At 32.1% G+C, this 12753-nt stretch overlaps 1 protein-coding gene across 1 annotated transcript in view; it reads left to right on the top strand.

Moving 5' to 3' along the window:
• piezo2b (piezo-type mechanosensitive ion channel component 2b) overlaps positions 1 to 12753 on the top strand; it is a 94864-nt gene that overhangs the window by 12808 nt on the left and 69303 nt on the right. The window contains 3 exon segments of the mRNA XM_016497079.1: positions 2836 to 2961; positions 7919 to 7961; positions 12135 to 12297. Coding sequence (XP_016352565.1) covers positions 2836 to 2961; positions 7919 to 7961; positions 12135 to 12297 — 332 coding nt within the window.

Here is a 12753-nt window from a genome sequence, read left to right as displayed (position 1 = left end):
CATTTTAATGGACATAATTAAGTGTGAAAGTAAACGAAGGATATACAGTCAAATCAAAAATTATTCAGAGACCAGATATAATTTTTTATATTTATTTACTAGTGGGTGCAGGACACTGTGACAAATCATACCCAAAAATTCTTCATACAGTGGATTACCAGTAAAATTGATACAAATTTGGGTCTAAAAATTATTCAGACCGAGTCTGGGAAAAACATTGAAGTTGAGGTTTGCATGAAGCTGGGTGACAGCATGCCCAGGAGACTACAGGCTGTCATTGAGGCTAAGGGTTGGCCAACTAAGTATTGATAGTTGTGTAAATACTGTCATACTAACAGCTGTCTGAATTATTTTTTGTTGATTGTAATCCATTACATACCTTTCTATCAAAGTTATCTAACATTATCAAGCTGAATTTGTTCTGACACAGTTTAACTCTGAGTTCTTGTCATATTTTATTACCATTTTCTAAACTATAGCGAATAAACTGTGATAATGTGAGAAATGTTGAAGGTGTCTGAATAAATTTTGGTTTGACTGAATCTATTTGATAAATAAAGTTAACCAACTAACATTATACATACCCTTTTGGTTTCTGTACCCAATATTTAAAAAATTTACAAATGCAATAAAAATATTGGTATCGGTACTCGGTATCGGCAAGTACCAAAAATAAAATAAAAGTATCGGTATCGGGCGAGTACTGGAAAAAGTGGTATCAGTGCATCCCTAGATAAAATAATAATCATAATTTCCTTTTAAGATGGTGTTTTAACCCATTAGGGAGATGACATTAAGCTTCACCTCTGTGTTCAGTCACTGTTTTAGAAGTTTAGAAATTTGACAGATGCTTTTAGCAATGAACTTGACGTTTCTACATGCCCAAATGCTCTTGAAGGAGTTTCTGTTGGAGATATAGAGTGATGATGAGGGATATTAATATAATTTTATGTCCGTAGTCTGCTACAGTGTCATATAGATCTCATTGATTTACATTACAAGCATCAGCGTTAGTTTCTGGCCCTATTAATAGGCAGAGGTGGCACAAACTGCACAGTCAATTGAAAGTTTACGGCGGTCAGGAGAGATGCAGTTAGCGTTTTTCACCTTGTTGTCCTCCTCATGCATGCTTTTTATTTGATAGGGATGAAATATGTGATGTGAATTAGTGTTCTGGCGGAGATCTGTACCCGTGGTGCTCGCTAAACTATACATTAACAACCCCTTCCTCCTGTTAGGGGGAAATTAGCTCAAATTGTTGAGCACAGTGTGTTTAACAGAGTAAATCAGGACAAGCCATATCCCCGGCCCAGGACAGATCTCGCAGCTAGCATCTGGCAGCGCTTCTCACCGTCTGGTTTCTTACGATTATGTCTCACTTGTGGCTAAAATGATCTCCATTAGGAAGCATTACATATGATGGGCCTGCCCCGCATCGGAAAATATCGATTGTTGGTAGAGAAAAACACTCTAAAAATACTTTAATACTTCATTTGACCTTGGTGTTCTGCTATTTGAGAGTGCTAAAACAAAGAGGCTCTCACGATTAGCTGCTGTTCGTCTTGTAAGAACAACATCGGACGCCTGTGCTGAGGGAAATTAGCAACACCAACTCCATTAGCAGGATCTCAAATAGAGCTAAAACACACGTGAAGCATTAAACACGCACACATTCATGTTTTCATTCAAACCCAAGGAAATATTGTGATTTTCACGAGTTATTTTTTTTAAATAAAGAGCTTTAATTTGCTTCTTTGGCCTGAAACTTGTTTGTTCAAATGTTGTGTGACATTTTGGAAGCCCTGCTTTGATCAATTCTGAATATTGCATCCCTGCTAGTCCTTAAAAATGTCTTTAAATTAGTGCTGTCAAGCGATTAATCGCGATTAATCGCATACAAAAAAGTTTTTGTTTGCTAAATATATTTGTGTGTTCTGTGTCTCTTTATTGTGTATATATGAATACATACACATACAGTATATATTTTGAAAATATTTACATGTCTATATTCATATAATTTATATTATAAATAAATATATTTAATATATAAATATAGCATATTTTTCTGAAATATATACATGCATGCGTGTATTTATATATACATAATAAATATACACAGTATACTACACACACATATATTATGTAAACAAAAACTTTTATTTTGGATGCGATTAATCGCGATTAATCATTTGACAGCACTACTTTAAATGTTTTTAATTCAGTTGAAATTGAAGGTCTTAAATTGTATAACAAAAGGTCTTAAGTTTAGGGATGGAAAAACAGGAAATGTAGTACGACCCAATGTAATGATGAAACGGCAGAAGGCAATGATTGAAGTAAATAATTCACATGCATATTTCAAAGTCAAAACATAGCACTTTTCTTGCCAAAACCATTTGCAATCAGTGAATACTGCGCATTTATGATAAGCATATGATCTACTGTTGATGAGTTGATGAATTAAGGTTTACATTATGGTGTTTGTATTGTAATATGTTGTAGATAATTATAAGAAAATGTTTATTTCCCTCATATTTTGAAATGAGTAGCTGGAGGTAGCATAGACATTTCAAAATAAGAGTCCCGCTGTATTTTGTGCTAGTTTATTAGTTCTGCAGTATGCATACAATCTTTCTTTTTTTTTCTGGTTATTATTGGCATTTAATACAGATTTTACTAGTATTGGCACAACATGTGTATTGCCTTTCTTTGAACACATTATTATCCTATCAACAAATCCCCTTATGAGTTAGGTGATAATATGGTTCATCAGCATGTCAGACTCAAATCTTTACTGACCCTTGATGCTTGTTCCTGTTGCTTATTCTCTTCCAGGTTACACGGGGCACTTGCTGAAGTCTTTATGCTTCTGCAGTATGACCTTCCTCTTCATCCACATCGTCTATCAAATCACCATCCACAGTTTGCTGGCTGCAAACTCTATCGGTTCTGAATTCAACTGTAAGTTATGCTTCCTCTCAAAAACGAATATACAGAGTTTTCAGAAGGGTTCAACTACTAGCAGAGCAAAAATTGTAGCTTTTATTTTATTTGAATTAATATTTAATATTTAATTTCATCATTTTGTTTGAATTTTTATATTATTTTTTGTTTCTATTTTACTTTTTATTTTATTCTTTTTAATCTAATTTTATATTAAATATTTATGTTTCAGCATTATTGTTTAATTTTTTTAATAATTTTTAAAAAAAAAATTCTATTTTTATTTTATTGTAATTTTAATATAATTGTATGTGTAATTTTTGTATTATTTCATCTTCATGTTTTATTTTATTTTTGAGTGAAATGTGACATTTTTTGTGAAATTCACTCTTACAGCATATGACTGTAAAACCCTTCTGGCACATAGAGACCCCAGGCAATAAATGTTTAATGAAGCTTTATGTACGTTTGTGTGACTGTGAAACGGCCCTTCATGCTGCATGAACTCACTGTTTGATAGCAAAGTAAGTTAGGAACAGTGTTGCGCGAGCCGGTCACACATCAGTAGAAGAAACGTAATCCTTCTTAGTCTTCGTGTCTGTAAATAAAGACTGTGAAGAAGTCTAGAGTGTTCAGAGGAGGACAGAGTTTTGCTCAGGGTCACTGACCTCGGAGGTGTTCGTGATCTCTGCATCGCTCCACTGACCACTTTCTGCTGACCTTGCTTATTTTATCATTGTACTGCCAGCCATGAATTATGGACCAATGAAGGAGACAAATTGACAATATTTCTCTCTGACAGCTGACACAGGGGAACATTAGATTGAGATGTTGACATTTATAACCTCAAAATCAGCTAAAAATTATCATAATGACCATTATTACAAATTGTCAAAACTTCCAATTTAAGTGCTGGCTAAAAAATTCAAGCAAGCAAGCATTTTTTTTTTATTATTTATTTATGTATTTTTTTTAAATATTTTATTTATTTTTTAGTTGTATACATTTTTCTAGTTCCTGTTTTATTTAAAATGTTTAATTGTATTTTTTTTTTAAATGGCACCTATATTTTTCTTCTCAGTTACTGTTTTAGTTTTTGATACTTTGGAAATATTGTATGCAAAACATTTATGCCAAAAACGAACGTGAAAAGAATAGCATAGGAAAACTATGCTTTATGCGCTGGGTTTCTCATTTTAAACAGGAACAGCATTGTAGATGTATTTTAATTCAATCCACATTTAATGTGCTGAAAAAGTTGTGCTTGTGTCAAATCAAGAAGAGATGTTTTGTATGTCTACTTTAACTTTAAATAACCGTGCGGGAGGCTTATGGGAAATGTGCCACTTAGATTTGTCTTTGCCCTCTCCAATTGTTCTCGTCTGAACAATGAAAACATTACTCACGTCCCGCTGAGACCGGAGACTATTTACTGTTTCTAATGTTTCAATTCTGGGAATGACTAAAGCGGTCAACTTTCTTATAACCCTTTTCAGAGCTGATAATTAGACATTTTGTTTTACTTAGACACTTTCACTTCTGTCCTGGTGTGACTTTTGAACTCCGTAAGTGTTCATCTGTCCATCATATAGGTCTTTATATACTTGGTAAAATATTAAACTCAATCATATTAGATTTCTTTTATCACAATGTCACATTAGGTGAGCTTAAATGTGTCTAACTAGGGTAACACTTTAGAATAGGGAACACATTCACTATTAACTTCGACTTTTCCCTCAGTAAATTCCTAATTTGCTGCTTATTAATAGTTAGTAAGGTAGTTGTTAAGTTTAGTTTTTGGGTAGGATTAGGGATGTAGAATAAGGTCATGTAGAATAAGGCATTAATATGTGCTTAATTACTACTAATAAACGTTTAATATTCTAGTAATATGCATGCTAATAAGCAACTAGTTAAGAGACGCTAAAATAAAGTGTTACCCTAACTAGCATCTCTACCCCAGCCGTTTTAACATTTAATCCCTAAAATGTACTAGTATCTATTTTAATGCGACTAATGCTTATTTTGTTAGCGACTGGTATCTATTCCATTAAGTACTAGTGCTTATTTATTAGCTGCTGCTTATCATTTAATAGCTACTACTAACTTTTGACTAGCATAATAAGATTTGTTATGAGTAGCAATTACAACAGGTATTCTATACCTAATGATTAACTACTAGAATCTACTAGTATCTAATCAATAGTGTAATAGTGGTAACACTTTAGTTTAGGGACCAATTCTCACTATTAACTAGTTGCTTAGCATGAATATTGGCTGTTTATTAGTACTTACAAAACACATATTCTGCATAACCATTGTCCACATCCCTTAATCTTACCTAAACTTAACAACTACCTTATTAACTATTAATGAGCAGTAATTAGGAGTTTATTGAGGCAAAATCATAGTTGATAGCTCCTTAATAGTGAGAATCAGACTTTAAAATAAAGTGTAACTGTAATAGTTTTTAATAAATAAGTACTAGTATCTAATTAATACTTACCAGTTTTAAAAATGTAAAATGATACTAGTAGTCACTATTGGAATACATACTAGTCAGAACTGAATAGTTGATACCTGAATGACAGATCCATATAGAAGTCAACAGATAAAATTTGAAATGTGTTACCAATAACAACAGAATAGTTACTAGTCGCTATTCAAATAAGTACTAATATCTATTTAAGAGGTACTAGTATCTAATTAAGTACTAGTATACAGTATACTAATATTCAATGAATAAGTACTAGTGTCTAATGAATGAGTACTATTATCTAATGAATAGATACTAGTTTCTAATGAATAAGTACCAGTATCTAATAAATGAGTACTAGTGTTTAATGAATGAGTACTAGTATTTAATGGATGAGTACTAGTGTTTAATGAATGAGTACTAGTATCCAATGAATTGGTGCCAGTATCTAATGGTATTGTAGTATCTAATGAATAAGTACCAGTATCTACTAAATGAGTACTAGTATTTAATGAATGAGTACTAGTATTTAATGACCGAGTACTAGTGTTTAATGAATGAGTACTAGTATCCAATGAATTGGTACCAGTATCTAATGGTATTGTAGTATCTTATGAATAAGTACTAGTGTCTAAAGGATGAGTACTAGTACCTAATGAATAGAAATTATTTTCTAATGAATAAGTACCAGTAACTACTAAATGAGTACTAGTATTTAATGACTGAGTACTAGTATTTAATGAATGAGTACTAGTGTCTAATCAAATTAATTCTATTATCTAATAAGTACTAGTCTATAATGAGTACTAGTATGTAATGAATGAGTATCTAATGATTAAGTACTAGTAGTTTTTAAAAAGGTACTACCTAAGGAATACGCACTAGTAGCTAAAGAATATGCACTAGTATCCAACAAATAAGTACTAGTACCTAATGTAATAGATACTAGTTACTAAAAAAATAAGTACTAGTAGCATAAAAATAGATACTAGTATGTTTTATAGATTAAATGTTCAATTAAATGCCATAACCCTGATAACAGTCATCATGGAGTATTAGTCAGAATGATGGTAATAATGCTGTTTAGAATGAATGGTATTGTTGAATTTTGACGGGTTTCGATCCTCCTTAATGGGATGAAATGAAATCCATTTGTCTTGGAGTGATGAATGATGCGTGGTGTTTTCCTTTTTTCTAAAAAATAGATATACATAATAACATAGCATCCACACATTCAGTTGGTGTCATTAGACAGACATCCAGTCAGTGTAATATTGTCCATCAGTGTAATGTTGGGCTGAATCCAGGCAGTGAGTCTGTCTGTAAGAGACTTCAGTCTCGACGGCTATTCAATACCTAATTACTCTCCTAATTTACTAAGAACACAGTCTGACGCATTGATTTGTGATTACTGTAAATAATACAGACACGTCTGAAGTTGAGCTCATTTTCCTTTGGCAGCTCTAACGGATATCAGACATTAAAACAATAGGCCGTGCTTTACAGTGATTTTACAGTGAATATAATATTTGAATGGTTTTATTTGTATACATCTTAGAAATCAGCTAAATAAAATAAAAGAGAATATGGTAATTAAAGATAGAAAAGCAGTTCTCTTTAAATACAGGTAAAATATAGATATAACACAGTGTTAAAAATGTCAGTATGACTATGTTTCAGTTATTTTTTATGTATGCATTTATGTATCTATTTGAATGTTATATTTTTTATTATTTATTTATTTATTTATTTGTATTATTTTTATAAAAAAAAAATAGGTTGAATTTTAACAAATGGTTGATATTAGATAAACATATATCACAGATTGTTTTTTTTTTCCAATTTAAATCCAGGGTAATTTGAGTTTGGAATGTTATACATCAATACTCTCTGCTGGTTATTAATGAAAAAAAAAATCTCTTTAAATACAAATAAAATATAGATATAACACGCTAATGATAAAAAGTGTATTAATTATATCAAATTGACTATATTGGTATAAGTTATTTTTTATGTATTATTTAAAAAAATATTTGTATTATTTAATGATAACATTTTAATTATTTTATTTTCTTAATCATTAATTGTTATTTGTATTTTTTAATTAGATTGAATTAATTATTTTTATTGTAATATTTAATAGAATATTTTTATTTTATACAACTTGTAAATCAGCTAGACAAAATCAATAGCAAAGGGCAAGTTTAGGTAGAAAAGTGCTTCGCTTTAAATAGAACGTCCTGCTCTTTTTAAAGATTACTTGTCATCTCATCACATTAATCATCTCTAGACGCACTAATTCAGTCTTCCTCAAATAACTCAGAAATGACCCACAGTGACCCTGCAGTTTGACAAAGCAAATCACCTTGGCTCTCATCATTGTTTTATGAAAGCTGACGGCACGAGTAGTTATCGGCGAATCACCCTGCGCTTTCAGAGTCAGTGTGCTGGAAAATCCTATACAATGGGTAGTAAAACTTTATCTTTTCTATTTACCAGGTTCAGTGTGGGAGAAGTCAATACGACAGATTGGCTTCGAGAGGTGAGTCCAAGCGCTTATTTTAATCACAAGCCTATAAACCGGCTTAGAAACATTTTATGAAGGTTTCATTTCATGCCTGTTTATCAAACTCTCACATGTTGCTATTGTGAAAGGTTTTTAATTGGAAATGTTTTTACTGCGTGAAATCTCTTGGCCTGTCCTTTACAACTGCTTCTTTATAGAAAGACACTAAACCTGCAACAAGCACTGCAAAAACATCCCCGATTATTGATTGAGTTTTTATGGAAAGCTTTGAGGAGGAAAGGAGAAAGTATTGTCGCTATCAGAACTTTGAGAGCGGTTTTGTGTCATTGACTGTGTTGGAAATGGAATAGCATACTAAATATTCTGCACTATATACTAAATACTGTTAAAAAGTATGTAAAAGTACATTATGCACATTATATAAATTATGAAGTTTCAGAGATTTTTTTAATGTTTCGAATCAAGTCTCTTCTGCTCACCAAGGCTGCATTTCTGTAAACAAATACAGTAAAAACAGTCAAATCAAGTAACTGCTTTCTGTGTAAATATATGTTAAAAATGTAATTTATTTCTGTGATGCGCAGCTGAATTTTCAGCATCATTACTCCAGTCTTCAGTGTCACGTGATCTTCAGAAATCAGTCTAATATGCTGATCTGCTGCTCAAGAAACATTTCTGATTATTATCAATGTTGAAAACAGTTGTGCTGCTGAGCATTTTTGTGGAAAACCTGAAGCGTTCTTTGATGAATAGAAATTTCAATAGAGTGGCATATATTTGAAATAGAAATATTTTGTAACATTCTAAAACTAAAAAAAATCTTACTGACCCTAAACATTTGTTCATACTGTGCCCAGTGCACATACTACATACTGCAGAAATACTAAGCTATATGCTATGAGTAAACAGTCTGCTATTCTGAACATCTCAGCTGCTTAATCTCATCGATTTGCTTTGAAAGAAAGAGTGATAATTTCCCAAGGGTAGTTCTTTTCCACCTTTCAGTCAGATATTGCAAAAAAAAAAAAAAAAGGTTATATAACAGTGAAATGAAACCATGTTGCAGACAGACGTTTGGGAGCCCATGGTTTGGGTTAATGAAGGACAGAGGATGACCTTTGAAGGTGTGAGATATTTAGTTACAGGACAACTGGTCCTGTGTGCTGAATAGAATTAAAATGGTTTATTTAATGAGGAATCAAATGTTTTGATATCTAAAAGTGCTTGATGGATGGTTGGTACTTGGTTTTGGTTTCTGTGGCATTGCTATAAGTAGCCCCACCCACAATATAAAGCTCCACCCATTAATATGAGTAGCTCCACCCACTGTGTCATCCCATTATGACTTACAACTGTACATTAAACGTCAGATATTTTTCTGATTGCTGTGATGTGCAGCAGTGTCACGTTTAGTGTGGACAGTGATGGTTAGGACATCATAAGATGTTTTATGTCAATGTCAGCATTATTTTAGTTTTTTGTTTTTTTTTATGTCTATATAGTTTTTATAGATTTTATTTGCCAAATATTGTCCTATCCTAACAAACCATACATCAATGGAAAGCTTTATTTATTCAGCTTTCAGATTATGTATAAATCTAAATTTTTTTTTTAAATTGACCCTTATGACTGGTTTTGTGGTCCATGGTCACATTTTAGTTGTTTTAGTAATTGTACATAATTTAAACTAAATGAAAATGAGAAACTTGCTGAAAATAAATAATAATAATAATAATAATAATAATAATAATAATAGTTTTAATAAAATGTCTAATTTTACACATAGTAATAATAATAAAAATAGTTTTTTAAAAATATTTCTATATAATTTTACACATTTTTATTTCAGTTTTAGATATTTTTACACAAGTTACACAAATGAAAATGAGAAATGTTGGCAACTAGCTGAAAATAAATAAATAAATAATACTAATCAATAAAAATAATAGTAATAATAAATAACATCAATGTATAATTATGATGATGATTATTATTATTAGTAGTAGTAGTAGTATATAAATAATAATAAATACATTGCATTTTAGCTTTTTATTTTATTTTATTTCAAGTAACGAAAGTGTTTTTCCATTTATTAAATTTTTTTCTTGTGTGTGTGTGGTTTTAGTTAAATAAAATAACTATAACTAGGTCTATGTTTTTGTTGTAAAAACTAATATTATCAGTCAAAATAATAATAGAAAAAAACATTACCATTTAGTGATATTAACCTTTCGAATAGTAGTACAGCCCAGTGCAACTAGTTTTACGATACTGTAAGGATATTGTTTTCCTTATGTTTATTCCCAACACACAAAATCACTTAGAAGCGTGTAATATTTTGCACACTTAAGAGGGATGTGTTTTCAGTTTGAAGTACTTCAGCAAACAGAGACAGATAACATTACGCTCCACTTACGCTGCGGCCAGCTGTCTGCTGTCCAGCAGCGCGGCTCCAAACTTCAGCCTCCAAACCAAACCCAATTAAACCTGACCCACTGTTGACAGCCCAATTTTTCAAGGCCTACCTTGATGTTTGTGTGTGCTGGCCTGACTGTGATTGTATTAAGTGCGGTTTCCTGAGTACGGGAATCTCCACCTGCACCGTTTTCCAAGCAGCGCTGGTCGGAGGGCTCGAATCACCATAAGTGGCAGGAAGTTTGGCTGTAAACTGTTTATACTCCTAATTGACCTGTTAGTTGAGCGAAGGCATTTATCCGTGACATAACGGCCCGCTGATGTCTCTCTGCTCCGCCGACCGGCAGGGAATCATGAGCGAAATGAGTTGATACAAGAATGATTGAGATGTGGATGTTTAGGGTCTAAAATATAATTGATAAGAGCCGATATTAAGAACATAATTTAGTGGAGGAGAGATCCTGAAGACACATCCACCAAAATGGAAATTAAAATGATGCCAAAAGATCTCGTAAAGCGGTTGTGTTTATGATATGCAAATCACAGTTCGAATTTATTAACGTATTTATTTTATTCATTTTATTTTATTTTTATTATTTTATTATGTAATTATTTTATTTTATTTATTTTAAAATTCTCAACCACCAATATGGAAATTATGGCAAAAGTTATTGCAAAAGAGGGTGAGATGCCTGGCAGTGTAGTTTTATTTACAATCTGCAAAAAATCGCTCAGAGACATCAAAACAGTTGTATTTTATTTTATTTTTATTTTATTTTATTTTATTTTATTTTATTTTATTTTATTTTATTTTTCCACTTAAATGGAAATAACAGTTATGGCAAAAGAGGCAGGGTTGCGTTGAGTTTAAAAAAAAAATAAAAATTTTACAATCTGCAAACAATCACTCTGCATTTCAATAAACTTACGGCAAAGAAAAAGGCCATGCTAAAATAAATTCTAGACTTTTCATTTATTGTAAACCGAATATAATTGAATATAATATAACCGAATTGATATATTGGTAAGTTTGGTGCAGATACAGTAAAATCAGCTGTTTACTCAAACATTGAGTCATGCTAACTTAATATTCCTCATATAGGACTGTATCAAACACATCTTGTGATGTCTGATGCCATATGAAATATGCATTTCTGTTGTATTTCTAGATGCATGCATAATACACGCTTTAGTACTCCTGAAGCAACATATAGTTTCTGACCAGAGGAAATTATATATTGTATAAGCCCATCAATCATCCATACATCTCCGATTATTGTGTTCACCATATGTTTTCCTTCATAATAGCATGAATAACTGCTTTTCATTGTCTGAATGATCAACAAAACACTGGCACCTTCATTCAGACCTGTTTTGACTAATGCACCCGACACTTCATCTCACTCTTGTGTGAGTTTCAGAAGAACCCAGTATGTGTTTTATGAGAAATATTTATACTCTTTTAATATGGTGCAAGTCTGATTTTACTGAACTGGGTGGGGAAGCATATAAAACGGCACACAACAGATGTGTGAGAAGCTCGAGCTGGAAAATGCTGCCGGAAAAATCGGCGTTCTCACAAATGTTTTCCGCCCTCACAGATGGCGTGCGGCTTAACGGGAATTCTGGTGACGCTAGTTTGTTTGTTATAGTGACGATCACCTGTAACACGTGAATACTGCACGTCTGCACTTCTGTTTAAAGAGAAATGTATGTGGAAGAATAATGCATATGCTTCAGTACTGTGTGCTGATGTGCTGTCTGTGTTTGTAGTGTTATCGGTGCAGACGCAGGCAATGGCATCCGAGTTTTCCTGCCGGACATTGGGATGTTCATGGCCAGTCTGTCCGTGTGGCTGCTGTGCAGAAAGCTGGTCCACAAGCGTCCCAGTGAAGAAATGGCCCAGGACAACCATGACTTTGAGGCCGAGGAGAAGGTGGGTCAGGGTTCCTGCATGCCTGATGAATGACTCAAACACACACCTGCTCAACGAGTGACTCACTACTGCAGGAGGAAGACACGTTTCAAACATCATGAGGAATTTTCATGGAAATTTGATAGATACATTCATGCACACGAATGCTATTCATTAATTAATCATGAAAGTTATGCATTCATTTTTTTTAACAATTTTATTTTATAAAAACAAATAACTTAAAATATATTAATTCTTTACTTACTAATACTACTACTACTAATAATAATAATAATTCTTCTTCTTCTAATTCTAATTCTATTTATTATACCAGTTGAGCTACCAGAATTTTTTATTTTATTTGCAAAAGTTAGTTTATTTATTTATAGTAATTACAATGCAACAATACATATTATTTTATTAATAATAATATTAGTATGATATATAGCTAGTAGAACATATTTTGTGAGAAGTTTA

The sequence above is a fragment of the Sinocyclocheilus anshuiensis genome, unplaced genomic scaffold (genome assembly GCF_001515605.1).
Source record: "Sinocyclocheilus anshuiensis isolate Anshui unplaced genomic scaffold, SAMN03320099.WGS_v1.1 scaffold217, whole genome shotgun sequence".
NCBI classification, from domain to species: Eukaryota; Metazoa; Chordata; class Actinopteri; order Cypriniformes; family Cyprinidae; genus Sinocyclocheilus; species Sinocyclocheilus anshuiensis.
The sequence above is the reverse complement of the archived record's forward strand: the minus strand, read 5'-3'. Positions and strand labels throughout refer to the sequence as shown.